The following is a 21,303-nucleotide window of genomic DNA, read 5'->3' as shown; positions in this document are numbered from 1 at the left end:
AGGTCCAGCCTTGTCTATACCATCCACCTACTCCAAGGAACCACCAGTGTTAAGGAGGGCTGGGTGGAGAAAGTGACTGCAGTACTGTGTATACAGTGAATACTTGTATGCTCTGTATAATACCTAGTAATACATCTCATAACACATAATAATACAATATAATACATACTTATTATTATTACTGAATCTTCATAACAAACCTACAAAGTAAGCAGAGTTATAACCCTTATTCAGAAGAAAAATCAGAAACCGATAGTTTGAGTCACTCGTTCAAGATCACAAGGCACAGTTGAATTAAACCATGCAGTCTAGCTCTAGAGTCTGTCATTTACCCCCACATTATTATCTTTCAATCTAAAAGCTGGCAGGCAAAATAAGAAAACAAAGCTCATCTTAGAGACATTTCTAACTGAGTTATGCTCATGGTGTATCAAGGAGACATGGACTCAACTCACAGGGAAAGCCTAAACCAGAGGCTGACGCCAAAGTGGGTGTGAGGTGGGAGTCAGTACGTGTGCAGGGAGAGGGACAGCGAGTGGATGTGAGCCGGGAGTCAGTACATGTGTAGGGAGAGGGACAGCGAGTGGGTGTGACGTGGGAGTCAGTACGTGTGCAGGGAGTGGGACAGCAAGTGGGTGTGAGCCGGGAGTCAGTACGTGTGCAGGGAGTGGGACAGCTAGTGAGTGTGACCCGGGAGTCAGTACGTGTGCAGGGAGCGGGACAGCAAGCGAGTGTGACCCGGGAGTCAGTACGTGTGCAGGGAGTGGGACAGCGAGTGGGTGTGAGCTGGGAGTCAGTACGTGTGCAGGGAGTGGGACAGCGAGTGAGTGTGAGCTGGGAGTCAGTACGTGTGCAGGGAGTGGGACAGCGAGTGTGAGCTGGGAGTCAGTACGTGTGCAGGGAGTGGGACAGCGAGTGAGTGTGAGCTGGGAGTCAGTACGTGTGCAGGGAGTGGGACAGCGAGTGTGAGCTGGGAGTCAGTACGTGTGCAGGGAGCGGGACAGCGAGTGGGTGTGAGCTGGGAGTCAGTACGTGTGCAGGGAGTGGGACAGCTAGTGAGTGTGACCCGGGAGTCAGTACGTGTGCAGGGAGTGGGACAGCTAGTGAGTGTGAGCTGGGAGTCAGTACGTGTGCAGGGAGTGGGACAGCAAGTGAGTGTGACCCGGGAGTCAGTACATGTGCAGGGAGTGGGACAGCGAGTGGGTGTGAGCTGGGAGTCAGTACGTGTGCAGGGAGTGGGACAGCTAGTGTGACCCGGGAGTCAGTACGTGTGCAGGGAGTGGGACAGCTAGTGAGTGTGAGCTGGGAGTCAGTACGTGTGCAGGGAGTGGGACAGCAAGTGAGTGTGACCCGGGAGTCAGTACGTGTGCAGGGAGTGGGACAGCGAGTGGGTGTGAGCTGGGAGTCAGTAGGTGTGCAGGGAGTGGGACAGCTAGTGAGTGTGAGCTGGGAGTCAGTACGTGTGCAGGGAGTGGGACAGCGAGTGGGTGTGAGCTGGGAGTCAGTAGGTGTGCAGGGAGTGGGACAGCTAGTGAGTGTGAGCTGGGAGTCAGTACGTGTGCAGGGAGTGGGACAGCAAGTGGGTGTGACGTGGGAGTCAGTATGTGTGCAGGGAGGGGGACAGCAAGTGAGTGTAAGCTGGGCATCAGTATGTGTGCAGGGAACGGGACAATGAGTGGGTGTGAGCTGGGAGTCAGTACGTGTGCAGGGAGTGGGACAGCGAGTGGGTGTGAGCTGGGAGTCAGTACGTGTGCAGGGAGTGGGACAGCAAGTGGGTGTGACGTGGGAGTCAGTATGTGTGCAGGGAGCAGGACAGCAAGTGGGTGTGAGCTGGGAGTCAGTACGTGTGCAGGGAGTGGGACAGCAAGTAAGTGTGACCCGGGAGTCAGTACATGTGCAGGGAGTGGGACAGCGAGTGGGTGTGAGCTGGGAGTCAGTACGTGTGCAGGGAGCAGGACAGCAGCACCAGGCAAAACCACCCAGAGAGCAATGCAGAACATGCCACCTCCAAAAGACAAGGAGGAAGGGAAGGCAAAGCCTGCCTGACAGCTGGTTAGTAATCTGTACTTCCCTGGAGGCAGGAGGCAATGGTGGCCTTACTCTGCCACGGCTAGAGATTAGCCTGAAGGGACAAAGGTCGCCACCCTGCAGCAACTTTCCTCCCCCAGAGACTTAACAACTGCAAAATCCAGGCAGGAAAGAAAAGTAGCTACTCTAACAGCTTCTTCTCGTCCATTCAAAGGACATAACTTTGATTGTTGAAAAATTTTACTCCAAAGCCTTTTCAGTGTTCAATGAAAAAGCATGTGAATGAGGACTAAAGGATGGTCTTCTAGGAACCAGTCAGAGACGCAGAGTATGCCTGCAGAATTTTCTCAACAGTGCTTTGGGGTAATGGCACTGGCCAGTCCAGTATCCTGGCTTTTTTTCTCTAAAAGCCATGTAGCACCAACATTTTCATGCTAAATAAACATTAGGAGAGCTAAACGTTTTGTAGACGTATACCTGCCATGCCAGGTGGGATGAATATGCATCAACAGTCCAAATGAAACAGAAAACTGGGGAGAGAAGATTAAGAGAGGCACTCTGCAACTTGTTGAACTACAATTAATTTGCCTTAATGCCTTTTTTAAAAAAAGAGCTTTGTCTCAAAAAAAGAAGAAGAAGAAGAAGAATATAAGAATGGAGATTAAATGGGAAGGAGGCAAAAACGTGACAGGTGACAATGATTTGGAAATGACCGATAAACAAAAACCTACCAACATCGTCATAGCTAGGAGGAAGGAAAATGAAAGGCTATGCACTAATTCACATATACTGACAAAGAAAAGGCGAGTCTATAAACCACGCTGACCCTTGTTGTAGATGTGAAGCGTTCCACTTCCAGAACTTGTGCTTTTATCGGACAGCCGGAGAGATACGTCTGTATATTAGGCTCCTTAAATCCTTGAGTGTTATAAATAGCAGAGAAAGGGATAGACACTAAAAAATAAGTAAATAAAGTTATTGCAACATATGATTAGCATAACTTGCCTTTTACAGGCATTCTTTTAAGAATCACGTGTTAAAACAAGTAAGCCTCTTATAAAATGATCTGAGCCCAGTGTTACATCTGCAAGGAAAATCAATCATTTGCTGGTTATTGCAAATTTGTGCTCTTCCGACCAACCCTGATAAACTCTTTTCTTCCCCCTCAGATCATCCATCTTTACCTTCCTGGATCTTGGGATCGCTGGGAGACACGTCATATTCTACCTCCTCTCCCTCAAAATGGAGTTCCCGAGTGTCCAGATTCTCTATGATATTGCTCATGTCAGCAGCAATTTTCTGCAGTGCAGAGGTATTTACCCGCGGCTTGTTTACCAGTGACATGTTTGAACAGAGTAAAAGCAAAGGGGCTAGGAAAGAAGAAAAGGGTTACAAAGACTTACCATTTTGATAAAATAAAATGCTATTCCACAATTGGAATCCAGACTTCGATACAGCATATGGAAACAAGTTGGCCTGCTCTGTGAGTCTCAGTTACCCCAAACAACCCTCTAGCGGATGTTCCTCTTTAAGAGTTAAAGGGGCCATTGATGATAGACTGGATTGGGAAAATGTGGCACATATACACCATGGAATATTATGCAGCAATCAGAAATGATGAGTTTGTGTCGCTTGTAGGGACATGGATGAATCTGGAGAACATCATCCTCAGCAAACTGACACAAGAACAGAAAATGAAACACCGCATATTCTCACTCATAGGCAGGTGATGAAAAATAAGAACACATGGACACAGAAAGGGGAGTACTAAACACTGGGGTCTATTGGGGGGAATAGGGGAGGGCCAGTGGGAGGGGGAGGTGGGGAGGGATAGCCTGGGGAGAAATGCCAAATGTGGGTGAAGGGGAAAAGGGAAGCAAAGCATACTGCCATGAGTGTACCGATGCAACTGTCTTGCATGCTCTGCTCATGTACCCCAAAACCTAAAATCCAATTAAAAAATTAAAAAAAAAAGAGTTAAAGGGGCCGGGCGCGGTGGCTCAAGCCTGTAATCCCAGCACTTTGGGAGGCCAAGGCGGGTGGATCACGAGGTCAAGAGATCGAGACCATCCTGGTCAACATGGTGAAACCCCGTCTCTACTGAAAATACAAAAAATTAGCTGAGCACGGTGGCACGTGCCTGTAATCCCAGCTACTCAGGAGGCTGAGGCAGGAGAATTGCCTGAACCCAGGAGGCGGAGGTTGCAGTGAGCCGAGATTGCGCCATTGCACTCCAGCCTGGGTAACAAGAGCGAAACTCCGTCTCCAAAAAAAAAAAAAAAAGAATTAAAGGATTCCTAACTTGTAAAATGGAGTACTCAATTGTAAACAAGAAAAGAAAAAAAAAAAGGAACACCACATTGAATGCCAACATTTCCCTCATGCAACTTTATCCAACTTTATTAACTTGGATAAGTAATTCAAAGGAGACTGGCTTGGGGAAGCTGATTCAGAGAAAGAAACATTATTTGCTGCAATAAATACATGGAAAATAAGCAACTCGATTTCCTAAAGAAAATTTAGAATATTTCACATATCAAAATATACAGATTTAGAAATATTTTTATGACAGCATAACCTTTCTACATTTTCTCTCTAGGTAATATCCAAAGCAAAGTGGATATTACCTCTTCAAGAAAAAAATGCTATTTTGGCCACGACTTGACATGAGGTATAATGACATATGTGTCTGGAAAAGAAACTGATTAATATGCCTATTCTGAAAGATATCTGAGATGCTAGAATATACTTCCCTCCTTTTTGTTTTTTGTTTGTTTGTTTGTTTGTTTTAAAGAAAACTAGTTCTATTTCATTCTTACATTCAATCACACAAGTCATCACACATCAGTAGCCAGGCAGAAGAGTTCACATGGATATGATTTTTCATGTAAAATACTGAGATTTAAGCTTTGCACACTGTCACCAGAGCTGGATGAAACGTCCGTTTTGCCTGATATAGAAATAAGGTCTCTGTTAAAACCAAGCCCTAAAATGGAAGGACGCTCACACCAGTAACTCTTCAGCACATGTTCATGTATAACTGCAAATCGCAAACGCTGAGCATCCCACCAAGTGTGAGATGAGATGAATGAAAATGTGAAGGTGAATAAGGCAGGTCTCTGTGACTAAGGAGCACCTGGTATGGGTGAGGGAAAGGAAACATATAACCCTCAGTTCACCCGTGGCCCCCTCCAAGGTCTTGGGCTTCTTGAGAATGAAATTTGCCCATAGGAAGACACTTAGCTGGGTCTTTCCTTCAGGTGCTATCAAAAAGGTAAATGGCTATATGGGAAATGCTAAGAAAGTCTCAGGCAAACTTACATAGCCCTTATTATAAGTCAGTGAGTCTCTAAAACCTCTACTGTCATGTCTGCAAAAAAGAGACCATGTTTAGAAATTCAAAAATGGGAGTGAAGGAGGGAGGTTCTGTTTTGGCCAGATATGTAAAATTAATAAATCTAAGTTCCCTGGAACTGTGTAATCAATCATGTTTCTTTCTCTGTGTTGCCTGTAAGAAAGCTTGGAGCCAAATTTGTGGCCTACTATAGCAAAGTATCTATCTCTTCCCTTCAACTTTCTCTCCCACTTCTAATTTATATTATAATAGTTAATAGCTACTAATTGTTTAGAATGCACCTGGCTGGTGATAACTGTTTATGTATATTATCTCATTTGTCATTAATAATAAATCTGTGAGGGTTTATTATTTCTATTTTGAGCATGACAGGAGTTTGTCATCCCCTCTTTATAGATAAGGAACCTGAGGCAAAGAAAGACTAAGTAACTTGACCAAGGTTTTAAACAATTCATCCAAGGTCACAACTAGGAAGTGGTGAAGAAGGGATTGGAATTCGGGTTTCTCTAACCCCAAAGCCGATAGTCTCAACCATAATCTGAATCTTGCTGTCTATTCTTTGAATATATGTCAGTGTCTTGGAATAGATGGAACTGTTAATATAAATAAGTACCTTGGGGCAAGTCCATTTAAGAGCAGACCCTAATGAGAAGAATTGGAAATAAACTCCTGCAAGTCAGTTACCACAGGATGAAGCCACTTAGATTCCCAGGGTCTGTTTCCTCTCTATAAATTGAAGAAGTTGAGCTATTTCATCTCTAGAGTCCTTTTAACACTAAAACCCTAACTGTAGATAAAAGATGCCATAAAAGTGTTCAGGCTCCCTTATAATTTAATTACTTTAACCCTTTTCCTATCCCAAGAAATTAGTCAGTGTAGTTTTGCATTTGATTAAGAGAAGCAGGTAGCAGAATGTTTTCTAACCTGAGTAATTTAATTAAGATCTATTCAGCCTCCACTGAGGAGGCTGAGTTGCCTTTGGTCAAAATTAAAACATGTATGGCCTTTCCTTTTCATTCAACAAACACTTATTGGATGCCAACCATGCATCAGCTTTTACTTTATTTAAAATACAAGGTAATGAAAAATTTAGAGGAAAAGAGACAAGGAAATACAGATAAGAAATTATATCATATCATTACTGCTTGTTAAGTTTTAAAGACTTCAGATATTTTTTATTGATTAAACAGACTTATTATTAACTTTGCCAACTTTCTTAACATAGTGAAGAAAAATGAAGGCTGCTCCAAGCAGCCTTCCTTTTGAACTATGTGCTAATCTTAAAAAACGCCTGTTAATTTTAAGAAATATAAAGACTACAGGAATCTACACAATGTTACAGAGCCACTGCATCAAGCTAAAATAAATATCCAAATTCAGACAGAGAAAAAAGAAGCATATTAACTCACAAAAAAACTTGGTGAGGCATGAAACAAAAACAACTCCTTATCATTTGTCAAGTGTTTATTACATGCTAAGCACAATTTTAGCACAATTAGGTTAGTCAATACTCACAATGACCTTACAGGGTAGGTATGATTATTCTGAGAGATTTAGTCAAGCAATCAGCCAAGGGTCACTCAACTAGTGTCAGTGCTGAGTTTATAAAGCAGATTTGTCTGGCTCTAAAATCTTAACAGAGTTTGTGACAGAAGTCCATAATTGTTAACTTTATTTTGTGGGCTTGAATGTCTATAAATTTAAATTAATATTTTATATGAAGTTTAAGTCCTGTGACAAGAGATGTCCTCTACTTTAATCACCTTGGAAGGGATCAAGCTAATCCTACAGTCCCTACAATTATGAAAACAATGTATCTCAACAGCTTTCTAAGTTTCTTCTTAGCCTTTTACTTTTATGGTTTATAATGTTTTATAAGATCATGTGGAACTTCAGTGGACCCAAAGCACTTGCATATGTGCTCAGGCTTCAGTAAACACTTCACTATTTAATAATGGGAGATGAATCAAGTGATTTGTCCATCTCTCCCTTTACTTGTGTCCATGGATGTTCTGTGTTGACTTTTCATCCAACCACTGTATTGCTGGTTTCATTCTTGACTATCAAGCTGTAAAATCATCTATGCTCCTATGTTGTCAAATCTTCATTTATCAGTCAATGTTTTCTTTCATCTAAAATAATCGATAGTAGGGGGTGAGCAGCTGCCACAGGCACAGCCGATATTAGCCAGCAATGGGATAAGGGCTTCAGTGTTTACACTTGAGATAATGTAATAGATTTTGTTACCTCCTTATAAAATTAAAATGCAAGATCATTATCTCTTTCAGTACCAAGAAGAGATGGTGCCTATGGAGAGATAAGGGCAGCTGTGTTTTATTTCTGTTTGCATTTGTATCTGGGAAGTAAATAAGGGTTGTTTTCTGGTTTTGAATTATAGAACTGAAAATCTTTGCAGGGAAGATCTAATGACCTCTAGTTATTCAGTGACAAAATCAGATAATTTTCTTTTCTCAATTTTCAACAAGATTGGGAGGTAGAACATCAAAGAGAAGCAGATACTTTCCTTTTCAGATAACAGACAAACATTGCCTTAGCCAAAATACAATAATAATATTATTAACTATAATTATTGATTTAAACTATAATTATTAACATAAATATGAACTCTAGCCAATATTTGCTAAATATGTACTACATGCCAGGTACTGTACAAAGAGATTAATGTCATGATCTTGTTTAATCTTCACAATAACTTTAGGAGCTGGGTCCCATTGTTACCAGCATTTTTAATGAGTAGCTTAAAGAAGGTAGGAAACTTGGCAGGGCCACACAGCTGGGAAGTGATGACGCTGGCAATCAACTTTGATTGATCTTACTTCAAAGCCCAGCTACTTACCAATCCCGAGGTGGGACTGGGGGTGGGAAAAAATGAGCACTGGGAGACTTTTACACTTTGCTTCATATACTCTTAAAATAAAATTTTTTTTAGTCAGGGTGTTGCTGTCTTTCCCAGGCTGGAGTACAGCAGTGTGATCATGGCTCAATGCAGCCTTGAACTCCTGAGTTCAAGTGATCCTCCTGCCTCAGCCTCCAGAGTAACTAGGACTACAGGCATGTGCCACTATGCATGGCTAAGAAGTGAAACAATTTGTAAAAGAACAGCAATCAACATTCACTCTGTGAACATAGCTGTGATTTACTTATTGCTTCCTTTCTAACATAATATGCAAAAACTCCCTAATTTTTTTCTAGATGTTATTGTACTTACTAAGAGAAACGCAATGGATTCCTAAGCCAAAAATCATATCTTAATGTATGAATGTAAAAAGAATTATGATTAGATAGTTCAAAACCAAATTGAGTTATGGTGATAGCTTGTTTTCCCATTTTTCCATCATGATGAAATAAATTAAAGAATCTATAATATATAACCCTCAAAGACACATCATATAACAACTCTTTATCTGGAACTGACTTGATGCTCGCTAAGATATAAAAATTACAAATGTGGATTCAAGTACTAAACTCAATCTCTAGTGATATAATAAGCCTTGGATAAATATTTTTTTAGTTTAGCTGACTTTGAATAAAGTAAATGATATTATCATATTTTACATTCCAGACTATATATTTTGAGAAAATACATTTTAAATATCTTCTGGTGTTTACTTGGATCTTTGACTTTTTTAAAAAAAAAACAAATGTTGCTTCCACAAATATCAATGGAAGATGACTATGTATCTTGGGTAGAAAATTAAATGTTAAGGGTGTAAGGAAAAGATCAAACAACCTATTCTTACTATCAGTGTAACCTGGGCAACTACGAGACCCTTAAAGAAAAGAACTTTCAACTCGAATTTCATATTCAGCCAAACTAAGCTTTATAACCGAAGGAGAAATAAAATCCTTTACAAACAAGCAATTGCTGAGAGATTTTGTCACCACCAGGCCTGCCTTACAAGAGCTCCTGAAAGAAGCACTAAACATAGACAGGAACAACCACTATGCAGAAACTGCCTCAACTAATGGGCAAAACAACCAGCTAGCATCAAAATGGCAGGACTGAATTCACACATAACAATGCTAACCTTAAATGTAAATGGGCTAAATGCCCCAATCAAAAGACACAGACTGGCAAATTGGATAAAAAGTCAAAACTCATCAGCATGCTGTATCCAGGAAACTATCTCACATGGAAGAACACACATAGGCTCAAAATAAAGGGATGGAGGAAGATTTATCAAGCAAATGGAGAGAAAAAAACAAAACAAAACAGGAGTTGCAATGCTAGTGTCTGATAAAATAGACTTTAAACCAACAAAGATCAAAAGAGACAAAGAAGGGCATTACATAATGGTAAAAGAATCAATGAAACCAGAAGAGCTAAGGATCCTAAATATATACACACCCAATACAGGAGCACCCAGATACATAAAGCAAGTTCTTAATGACCTACAAAGAGACTTAGACTCCCACACAATAATAGTGGGAGACTTTAACACTCCACTGTCAATATTAGATCAATGAGACAGAAAATTAACAAGGATATCTAGGACTTGAAGTCAGATCTGGACCAAGCAGACCTAATAGACATATACAGAACTCTCCACCCCCAAATCCACAGAATATACATTCTTCTCAGCACCAGATTGCACCTACTCTAAAATTGACCACGTTATTGGAAGTAAATCACTCCTCAGCAAATGCAAAAATAGAAATCATAACAAACAGTCTCTCAGACCACAGTGCAAGCAAATTAGAACTCAGGATTAAGAAACTAACTCAGAATCGCACAACTTCATGGAAATGGAACAACTGGCTCCTCAATGTTGACTGGATAAACAGTGAAATGAAGGTAGAAATAAAGATGTTCTTCAAAACCAAGAAGAACAAAGACACAACATACCAGAATCTCTGGGACACATTTAAAGCAGTATCTAGAGGAAAATTTATTGCAATAAATGCCCACATGAGAAGCAAGGGAAGATCTAAAATCGGCACCCTATCCAAATTGAAAGAGCTAGAGGAGTAAGATCAAAAAAATTCAAAAGCTAGCAGAAGACAAGAAATAACTAAGATCAGAGCAGAAGTGAAGGACACAGAGACCCAAAAAAAAACCCTTCAAAAAATCAATAAATCCAGGAGATGGTTTTTTGAAAAGATCAACAAAATAGACAGACCACTAGCCAGATTAACAAAAAGCAAAGAGAGATGAATCAAATAGATGCAAAAAAAAAAATGATAAAAGGGATATCACCACCAATTCCACAGAAATACAAACTACCATCACTACCAACAACTCTATGCACATAAACCAGTAAACCTGGAAGAAATGGATAAATTCCTGGACACCTGCACCCTCCCAAGCCTTAACCAGAAAGAAGCCAAAACCCCAAATAGACCAATAACAAGGGCTGAAGTTGAGGCAACAATTAATAGCCTACCAACCAAAAAAAGCCCAGGTCCAGATGGGTTCACAGCCGAATTCTACCAGACATACAAAGAGGAGCTGGTAATACTCCTTCTGAAATTATTCCAAACAATTCAAAAAGAGAGAATCCTTCCCAAATCATTTTATGAGACCAACATCATCCTGATACCAAAACGAGGCAGAGACTCAACAGAAAAAGAAAACTTCAGGCCAATATCCATGATGAACATAGATGCAAAAATCTTCAATCAAATACTGGTAAACCTACCACAACAGCACATCAAAAAGCTTATCCATCACGATCAAGTAGGCTTCATCCAGGGGATGCAAGGCTGGTTCAACATATATGCAAGTCTATAAACATAATCCACCACACAAACAGAACCAAAGACAAAAACCACATGATTATCTTAACGGATGCAGAGAAGGCCTTCAACAAAATTCAACAGCCCTTTATGCTAAAAACCCTCAATAAACTAGGCATCGATGGAACGTATCTCAAAATAATAAAAGCTATTTATGACAAACCCACAGCCAACATCATACTGAATGGGCAAAACCTGGAAGCATTCCCTCTGAAATCTGGCACTAGACAAGGATGCCCTCTCTCACCACTTCTATTCAATATAGTGATGGAAGTTCTAGCCAGAGCAATCAGGCAAGAAGAAGAAATAAAGGGTATTCAAATAGGACAGGAGAAAGTCAAATTGTCTCTATTTGTAGATGACATGATTGTACATTTAGAAGACCCCATCATCTCAGCCCAAAATCTCCTGAAACGGATAAGCAACTTCAGCAAAGTCTCAGGATACAAAATCAACGTGCAGAAATCACAAGCATTCCTATACAGCAATAACAAACTTAAAGAGAACCAAATCAAGAATGAACTGCCATTCACAATTGCTACAAAAACAATAAAATACCTAGGAATACAACTAACAAGAAACGTAAAGGACCTCTTCAGGAGAACTAGAAATAAGAGAGAACACAGAGAGATGGAAAAATATTCCATGCTCATGGCTAGGAAGAATCAATATTGTGAAAATGGCCATACTACCCAAAGTAATTTATAGATTCAACGCTATCCACATCAAGTTACCTATGACCCTCTTCACAGAACTGGAAAAAAATCACCTTAAACTTCATATGGAACCAAAAGAGAGCCTGCAGAGCCAAGACAATTCTAAGCAAAAAGAAAAATGCTGGAGGCATCATGCTACCTGACATCAAACTATACCACAAGGCTACAGTAATCAAAACAGCATGGTACTGGTACCAAAACAGAGACATAGACCAAGGGAACAGAACAGAGACCCTGGAGGCAATGCCACACATCTACAACCATCTGATCTTTGACAAAAACAAGCAAGGGGAAAAGGATTCCCTGTTTAATAAATGGTGTTGGGAAAACTGACTAGCCATGTGCAGAAAGCAGAAAGTGGACCTCTTCCTAAAACCTTACACTAAAATTAACTCCATATGGATTAAAGACTTAAACCTAAGACCTAACACCATCAAAACACTAGAAAAAAACCTAGGCAAAACCATTCAGGACATAGGTATAGGCAAGGACTTCATGACTAAAACACCAAAAGCAATGGCAACAAAAGCCAAAATAGATAAATGGGACCTAATTAAACTCCAGAGCTTCTGTACAGAAAAAGAAATAATCATTAAAGTGAACTGGCAACCAACCAAATGGGAAAAATTTTTTGCAATCTACCCATCTAACAAAGGACTAATAACCAGAATCTACAAAGAACTAAAACAGATTTTCAAGAAAAAAAACAACCTCATTCAAAACTGGGCAAAGGATATGAACAGACACTTTTCAAAAGAAGACATTTATGAGGCCAACAAATATATGAAAAAGTGCTCATCATCACTGGTCATTAGAGAAATGCAAATCAAAACCACATTGAGATACCCTCTCACACCAGTTAGAATGGTGATCATTAAAAAATCTGGAGACATCAGAAGCTGGAGAGGATGTGGAGAAATAGGGACACTTTTACACTGTTGGTGGGAGTGTAAAGTAGTTCGACCATTGTGGAAGACAGTGTGGCGATTCCTCAAGGATCTAGAAACAGAAATTCCATTTGACCCAGCAATCCCATTACTGGGTATATACCCAAAGGATTATAAATTGTTCTATTATTAAGACACATACACACATATGTTCACTGCAGCACTGTTTACAATAGCAAAGACCTGGTGGAACCAAACCAAATGCCCATCAATGATAGACTGGACTAGGAAAATGTCACACATATACACCACAGAATACTATGCAGCCATAAAAAATGATGAGTTTGTGTTCTTTGTAGGGACATGGATGAATCTGGAAACCATCATTCTCAGCAAACTGACACAAGAACAGAAAGTCAGACACCGAATGGTCTCACTCATGGGGTTGTTGAACAATGAGAACACATGGACACAGGGAGGGAAGCATCACACACTGGGGTCTGTTGGGGGGAATGGGGGAGGGACAGTAGGGGGTAGGGAGGTAGGAGAGGGATAACACAGGGAGAAATGCCAGATATAGGGATAGGGGATGGAGGCAGCAAACCACATTGCCATGTGTATACCTATGTAACAATCCTGCATGTTCTGCACATGTACCCCAGAACCTAAAGTGCAATAAAATATATATTTTAATATATATATAAATATATTTATTATATATATTTATCTCTTTTTATAGAGATATAAATATATATATAACATATATATAATATATCTCTTTTTTATTAAAAAAAAAAAAGAGAGAGAGAAACCAGTAAGCCTTCCTCTGCAAAAACAATCATGGAAGGCATTAGCCAGTCAGAGCCAGCTAATGCCCTTCCTTTTCCTTGCATGTCTTCCTGGCCTCATCCAACCTGGTCTCCCTGGCCTCATCCAACCTGGTCTCCCTGGCTAGTCATGCAATCCTTCCTTGGCATCTCATAGCACTCTCTATCTTCTCCACTTTTCTCACTACAGTGGCTCCTGCTCCCTTAGAGGTCCAACACCCTTTGTGACTTTGATGAAATATATGAACCCACAACCCCAAAAATGCGCATGGGCCCACACACAGCATTTTGCATGTATTTTCATAGGTTCATGTTTTTACCCTCAAGACCTTTAGGTAAAGTAGCACATCCACTGAGCTGCAATCATGAGCTGATGCAGTGACACACCTGTCTTCGACACTCCTGGGGAGGAGGGTTAGAGGCATGAGCGTTCACAACAGACACCCAGCTGAGCACCTGCTCCACACGTGTTTGTTAAGTGACATAATCATTGAGCTGTCCATAGAGAAGGCTGTCAGCTCCAGGTTATTCAGTGAATGACACTGAGATTATTTCCCTTGCATACCACAGACAGACTCAGATGTAGAAGCCTTCCTGTGGAAAAGCCCCCTAGAGGCATATAACATGTAAGAAACAGATTGTCTGCCAAAGTAATCATGGCTAATGCAGCAAACTGCTCGTGAAGCTTCCTGTGTGCCAGGGTTTTGCTGAGGGCTTTTCATGCATCATCTCAAATGATCCTCACAGTAACTTCATGAGGAGTACTATCATCATTTCCACTTTGCAGACAGTGAGACAGTCTGACAGAGGTGAAGAGTCAGAAAGTCAGTAAGCCAGCTCTCAGCCCAGCTCCAGCTGACCCAAAAGCCACGCGCTTACTCCTCTGCCTTCCACCTGCCCCCGTGCCAGGAAAAGGAGATGCCAAAACAAGGAATCACCCAACCACCTCTCCCGCCCATCACCTTTGAGTCCAGCCTGCTATCATGTCTATGGTTCTAAGAGTCAGAAGTCTGATTTTCAAACACAGCACTTCCACTGAGCTCCACGTCTAGTCTGATCTCAGGGAGCCCAGAGCCCAGCAATCTTCCACTTACTTCTCCTTCTCTCCTGGTTTTATATCAAACCCTTCACTTGGCCTAACACGATGCTGCTTTTCTCCCTGCGATGTCCAGACCGGTGCTAAACACTCTGGACTTACTGTGCCCACAGAGTAGAAGTTGAACTCACCTTCTCTTTTTTTTTCCCTAGCTAAAAACAAACAAACAAAAACACATCTACAATGACATAAAGCAAACTGGTTACATAGTTCTTAAAATTTCTAAAATGTCTGCCTTCAGCTAATCTGAACTAGTATGTTATTAGGATAATTCTGATGGTGATATCTCCCAGCCATTTTTACTAATAGCCCAAGGAAAGCAAGGCAGCTTTATGCCATGAAGTCACAAAGAAATCCTGCAAGACATCATGGTTTCCAGAAGGTACAACCTTCCAGTCAGCTGTTTCACTATCCAATACTGAATTAGGATACAACTCACGTCTTTTGGGGCATGAAAGTCATTTCTTGCTTTTCATGATTTTTCCTAAATCCTTTGACCTCCTCGGATGGCCTTTTAAAAACAGCCACGTCATCTGTTCTCTGGCATGAGCTTTCTGAGTAATTTCCTTTAATATGTCCTAGAGTTAAATATTTCTCTCTAGGTAGTGGTATCAGCTTCTAGGTCATCTCAGTCATATCTCTTAATTCAAACTTTGCTTCCGGAGTGAAATACAAATGCTACAGGAAATTGACATCCATTTCAAATGTTGATGGTTAGGAAAATACGGTCTGTCATTTCTTAAGTACTGAAAGGTGCATTACATGTATTACTTCCAATCCTCACAACAGTCTCACTGGAGCCACAGGAGCTTACTGAGGATGCACAATTGTGAGTGGTGGAACTGGTTCCAGTATGTAGGCCTCCAGATGGACTGGGTCCCGTCTGCCTTCCTGGCCTCTGCTCCGTAAAGATCCCAGTCACGGCTGCTCCCATTCCTTCTAACGCCACCAACCACCTCAGCCTTCTTCTGGGCAAGGCCAGGGCTTTGGCACAGCCTCCGTGGCATGCAGCACAGCATTCGGGCTCCACTGACCTCCGACCGGACCCTCAGAGGCACTGGCCCATCCAGATGTTTTTGGATTCAGTTCAAGTGCCGCACCAGGGACATGCGGTCTTGCTTTCTGAGGAGTTGTGTGTCGGAGGGTAAGAGGAGGACAGGGAACCAAATCACACAGCCTGTGATACCAGGGCGTGCCTCTCCCCTCTCCTTCTGGCCTCGACTGTGCTGAAAACACTGGTACAAAACAGTCAATCTGGAAGATGCTCTATGTGATGGAACCACTGACTGCTTTTCGTGGGAAGCTATGGCCAGCCAGGAAATGACTGCTTTGCATTCTTCCCTGCCTCTCTTCTCTTCCCCTCTCTTTTTTTCTCTCCTCTAGAATTCTAACCATCCCATTCAACCCTACTTTGCAACCTCAGAGGCTCTATACAGAAAACTCGAGCTAGGATAACGTTAGAACCAGGATTCCGAAGCCCACGTTTTGTTTGTTCATTTTTCTTTTTTCTGAACCATCCTGCCTCCTGCAGAAATCCATGTCTGCTCAACTTAACAGTAATCTTTAAAAAGCAAACTTGCATACTGTTGACTATGTGCCAGGCAGTGATCCAGGTGATTTGCATGCATTAACTCAATCTGTCCTTTCAACAGAACCATGAAGTAGCTGCTCTTCTTAGCCCCTTTTCATAGGCAAGGAAACTAAAGGCACAGACAGGCAAGCGACTTGCTCAAGGTCACACAAACATCTGATCCAGATTTGCTATTATTCTGCCTTGACTAACTTGGGCAAAGTCACTTTAGTTGGTGCTCAGCTTCCTCACCTAAAAACTGAAAATTAAAATATCTGTTTTACATGACTATGAAGTGGTCTGTGTTTAGGACTTTATGATAGATACATGAGAATTTTCAAAACTCCTCTCTCAACATTGCTGAATGTCAGAAAAAACAGCATATTCTAAGAGACCCCACCTAGAAGATAAAAACCTAGCCCAAATGCCAATGGCATTTACATGAGGATTCTGAGCCAACATCTAAGAAGATGTATTCCTGCCCCTGTAAATGACAAGGCACATTATAAAGATTTGTATTTGAAGAGAAAACATGGGAGGCTCATTCCTGACTTCAAAGCCTGTTAATAAGTTTATTAGGAGTAAGTCAGAGACTTTGTACAACTCCTGGATTGAGGTAAATCAATAAAGATCCCAAAGGGAAAATCCTTCTTTATAAAGGAAAGGTAATTAATATTGCTAAAAAACTGTGGTCACTAAAATTAACATCCTTGGACATTAAATGAATACTGTGTCTTTCTGGCCAAAAATAGATTATTCATGCATTCCTTTCTTTCACTTCTCTTCAAAGCAACAGGCAAACAACCTCTTAATGTGAGTTTTGGCAGCACAGAGAGGGTTTTCAATGATATCTCATGAATTTCACCTATGGGAAGCATGGATCTGGCAAACACTCATTGTAATCTCCTCCACACGTTCTCCAGTGCTGATTAGCTTTGGAGTTCTGTCACAACTGCTAGTAGACACAGCACAGTTTCCATTTTTTGCCCTCTATAAAATTACTAAGTATGTTTGTAGAGGCAGTACTGTACCATGGTAGATATGTGATTTTGAGTCAAGTAACTTGCAATATGACTCTCCTTAGGGTGAAACAAGTTATTTAGGTCTTTCTGTGTCTCCATTTCCTAATGTGTAAAATGGAAGTAATACTGCGTGGCTTAGAGCTTGGGCTATACTAGATGCTAAAATAATGTTAGTTGCTCCTATGCCCCTAGTTTTTCTAAGAGCTATCAGTAAGATCTCTGCCCAAAGTCCATCTATTCCTACCTGAATCGTTTCCCCACCAAGCATAGGAACTAGCAGTAAGCACTGGATCTGGGAATGGTCTGATGTTGTCCACTACAGAAAACACTGCTGCAAACTTCTGACAAGTAAACGGATCAAGCTAATAATACATATGCCCCCTTTCTACTGAAAACACAGAATTGCTAGGTAGATTGTAATTGTTTTAAGAAAAGATTTATTCAAAGTTAACAGCAGTGGCAGCAGCAAGAAAAACAATTATGAAGGAAAAACCTACAGTGTCTAAGGATGAAGAAACTAAAGTCTGATGGGCACACTGGAACTGAAGCTGTAGGGCCCAACCACTTATGGATCTTAGGTGAGCATGTGAGATTACAGTTCTTTTCCCCCACATAAATTGTAGGAGATAAGATCCCAGAACCATGGGAGGCAGCGGCCTGGAAGTGACAGTCTTACAAAAAACCCAGAGCTTCAAAGAGCTAAACTATCTATTTAAAAGGGATTAAGTCACCATATTCAGCATCCCTGGGAAGAAAACACATGGAACTGTGGTGACTACAAAATGAAAAACTGTATAAAAATTATCCCAGATCACAATGTCTAGCTTTATAGACAAATTACAAATTCATTACAAAGTAACAGAGGTATTGCTTTTATTAGATTAACCATCCCACAGATAACAACTACATATTTTGGACAAAATATTTTTTAAAATACTGCTTGAAGAACAACCAAAATCTAGCAGAAACTGGAAGAAAATCTACATTTGGAAAAAAGAAACAGCATTGTTTTTGTCTAAGGGCTGGTCCCAGATCATGTCAATTTGAACGACTAAAACTGGGACAGAAGGTCCATATATTTCTGGCTTGAAGAACCAAAGAACAGACTTCACAGCAATCATAGCAGCTGAAAAGTGAGGCCAGAAATCCTAGAAAAAAGAGAGCCAGAGAAGGGGAGAGAACCCCAGATTGCATAGGCTGACGCTTGAACTATGTAGGTGTGGGATACGTTCTGAAGCCACTCAGCTGGTAGTACTCAATTGATTTAACAGGTATTTCTGCTGCTGCCCATCACAGTACAGATGGGGTTTGGAGTTTGAGTCAAGGCGAGTTAAATGGGTGTAAAACTAAACTAAGCAAAAAATCCCAGCTCTGGAAAGAAGTATAACGGAATCCAGAGTCTCTACCGCACGTCAGTCACGCTGTCGCCTCAAACTATTACACATAGAAGAAACAGAAAGATGTGACTCACTGTGAAGAGCAGAGGCTCTCCATGGACAGGATCCTGACAGGTTGAAATCAGCTGAGAAGGATTATTTAAGGCAACTGTTATAACAATGCTCAAAGATGTAAAGCAAAATATGGTTTTGGTGAACGAATAAGTAGAAAAATCTCACCAGAGAAAAGAAAAACTTCACAGGATGGGCTTAACAGCAGAATAGCAATGACAGAAGAAAGGGTCAGTGAATCTGAAGACAGAACAACAGAAGTTATCCAGTCTCAAGGACAGACAGAGGGGAGAAAAGATTTTAAAAAAATGAACAGAGCCTCAGTATTGTATGTGATAACATTTTAAAAATCTAACAAGCATATAATTTGAATCCCAGAAGGATGGAGAGAAAATGGGGTAGAAAAAGAAGGGTTTGAAGAAATCATGATTTTTTAAAATCATTAAATTTGGTGAAAGAAATAAATTTGCAGGTTGAAGAGGTTCAGTGAATCCCAGGCGAGGATTAAATACAAAGAAAATTACACGTAGGTACATTAAAGTCAAGCTGCTGTCATGTAAAGAAAAAAGAAAATTTCCAAAGCAGCCAGAGGAAAAAACTGGTGTTCAGGAGAACCAGACTAATGACTATGAACTTCTCATTAGAAATAATAAACGGAGGCCATAAGACCAAACTAACATCCTAACGCTCAGTAAACGTGATGCTGAATGAGTAAATACAGGCTGCTTTTCCTCAAGGGATTTGAATGAGTAAATAAAGGTTGTTTTTCCTCAAAGGAAATCTACTAATTCAAAATCCCAAGAATTTCTCATAGAACCAACAAGTAGATAAGACTTGCCCTATAATTATTACAAACCTGAAAAAATAAAATTATACATTATTGGCACAGAAATAGATGAACCAAACCAAATAAGGACCCCCAAAACCTATTCAAATATGAGTTCTTGGCGTATGACAAAAGTGGAATGAAAAAAAAATAGAGAAAAATAAAGTCTTTAATAAATGATGCTGAGACTATTGGCAATTCAGGGAAATATAAAATTAAATTAGTTCTCTACCTCAAACCTTGAATACAAATAGTTTCCACATTATAGTCCCAAATGTGAACAACAAGCATTTTTAGGATTAAAGACCTAAACATGAACTACAAAAATTTCAACATTTGAAATAAAATATAGAAGAATGTTCTAAAGACCTTAGAGTTGGGAAGGCATAAAAAGCACAAACCACAGAGGAAAAGCTTATAAATTCAACTACTCTAAAGTTTAAAATGTCCATTGAACAAATGGGAAAATTACACACACAAAACAATCTTTTAAGAAGCCCAGATTGGGAGAAGACATAGGTAGTATGTTTAAAGAACTCACATAAATACATAAATATAAAAAATACAAAGAACAAGGGCCAGGAGCATATACAGGCAATCCACAGGAAATCAGTTTTAAATTGTCAATAAAACACTTCCCAGTCATCAGGGAAGTGATATTGAAACAATGAGATACCATTTTATATTCATTGGACTGGTACAATTTTTGCAAGTCTAAAATTACAATGTATTCACAAGGAAATGGAACTCTCATACACTGCTAGTAGGGGTGTGAATTAAAGTTACCTTTCAGAAAGTAATTTCATTATATCTATATCACAATATCTAGTAAACTTGAAGATGATAGAACTTACTACCCAGAAATTCTTCCCATAAGTATGTCCACAAAAATATACCCCCATGGTATAAGGGGACATATATTCAAATGGGCACTAAAACATTAATCACAATAAAGAAAATTAGGCAACTGAAAATATCCACCTATCAGAGAATAGGTAAATGAATGTTTTAAATGAAATGCTACATGGCAGAGAAAATAAGGGCATTAGAACTACATATATCAACATGAATAAATGTCAAATCGAAGTTTGGTGGGGAAAAGCCAGCTTACAGTTTTTGTTTAGGATTTCAAAACAGAACAATCCTGTATGTTGCCTATGGATAAATATGTATAGATGTGTGACATAAAAACTAACTGAGGAAATGATGCCCAATAACTTTAGAAGCGTGGTAACCTTTAGCAAGAGAGGAGGGAAAAGAACGCAGTGAGCAAGGAGTACAAAAGGGACTCAGTGCATTTTTATTTCTGTGGTCTCTGTCATACAAATCTGGCTTTTTCTTTTCTTTGGTTAAACTAAAGTTATCTATTTGCAGCTCTTTCCCTTTTGCTGAGCTGTAAGCTCCTTGAGAACGCAGAATGATAATAAATGAAACTTGTGCCCAGACTTCCCAGTTACTTCTCCACGGCAAACATTAATCTGTGATCACAGCCTCCTTTTTCTGAGCCTGCCTACACCTCCTAGTTCTTCTTACCCCACTTCAGAGGCTCTAAGATCTTGCCATCTCTGAAAGAAGTCAAACCTGATCTCTCTCATAGCTTTAGTATTTGTTGAGAAGAAATGAACTAAATAAGGGAAGTGAATTACATAACCAGTGGGCAGTATTTTACTATGTGTGTGTATGTGTCTTAGAAAGAACAGAAATTAATGCAACTCAATTCAATTCAAAACCTGTATGGCGCACATATTTGGTGGCAGACACTGAATAAGAA

At 40.3% G+C, this 21,303-nt stretch overlaps 2 protein-coding genes across 12 annotated transcripts in view; both read right to left on the bottom strand.

Moving 5' to 3' along the window:
• The window catches only part of PLD1 (phospholipase D1), a 231,114-nt gene that overhangs the window by 147,390 nt on the left and 62,421 nt on the right, over positions 1-21,303 (bottom strand). For 7 of the 11 annotated variants that reach the window (XM_035278534.3, XM_078353837.1, XM_035278538.3 and 4 more), the window contains exons 2-3: positions 3,213-3,398; positions 2,855-2,982 (exon numbers count right to left, since the gene is read on the bottom strand). The exons of the other annotated variants lie outside the window; for them this stretch is intronic. In XM_035278534.3, the coding sequence (XP_035134425.2) occupies positions 2,855-2,982; positions 3,213-3,372 (288 nt within the window). In that variant the 5' untranslated portion in view covers positions 3,373-3,398. The remainder of the gene's footprint in view (positions 1-2,854; positions 2,983-3,212; positions 3,399-21,303) is intronic. 11 annotated transcript variants of the gene reach the window in all.
• Positions 715-2,512, bottom strand: LOC144580030 (uncharacterized). The gene is made up of 3 exons (XM_078354996.1): positions 2,506-2,512; positions 1,255-2,159; positions 715-1,210 (listed from the first exon to the last, which is right to left on the bottom strand). The coding sequence occupies exons 1-3, from the start codon at positions 2,510-2,512 to the stop codon at positions 842-844; spliced, it is 1,281 nt and encodes a 426-aa protein (XP_078211122.1). The 3' UTR covers positions 715-841.

This window comes from Callithrix jacchus, chromosome 17 (genome assembly GCF_049354715.1).
Source record: "Callithrix jacchus isolate 240 chromosome 17, calJac240_pri, whole genome shotgun sequence".
Classification (NCBI taxonomy): domain Eukaryota; kingdom Metazoa; phylum Chordata; class Mammalia; order Primates; family Cebidae; genus Callithrix; species Callithrix jacchus.
Note: the sequence above shows the minus strand (reverse complement) of the source record. Positions and strands in the feature narration are given on the sequence as shown.

What these genes read in the sequence shown, in the direction of transcription:
- LOC144580030 (XM_078354996.1), bottom strand. An exon ending in GCACACGTACTGACTCCCGG is followed by an intron (nt 1,211 to 1,254) that starts GTCACACTAGCT and finishes ACTGACTCCCAG; the next exon opens with CTCACACCCACTCGCTGTCC.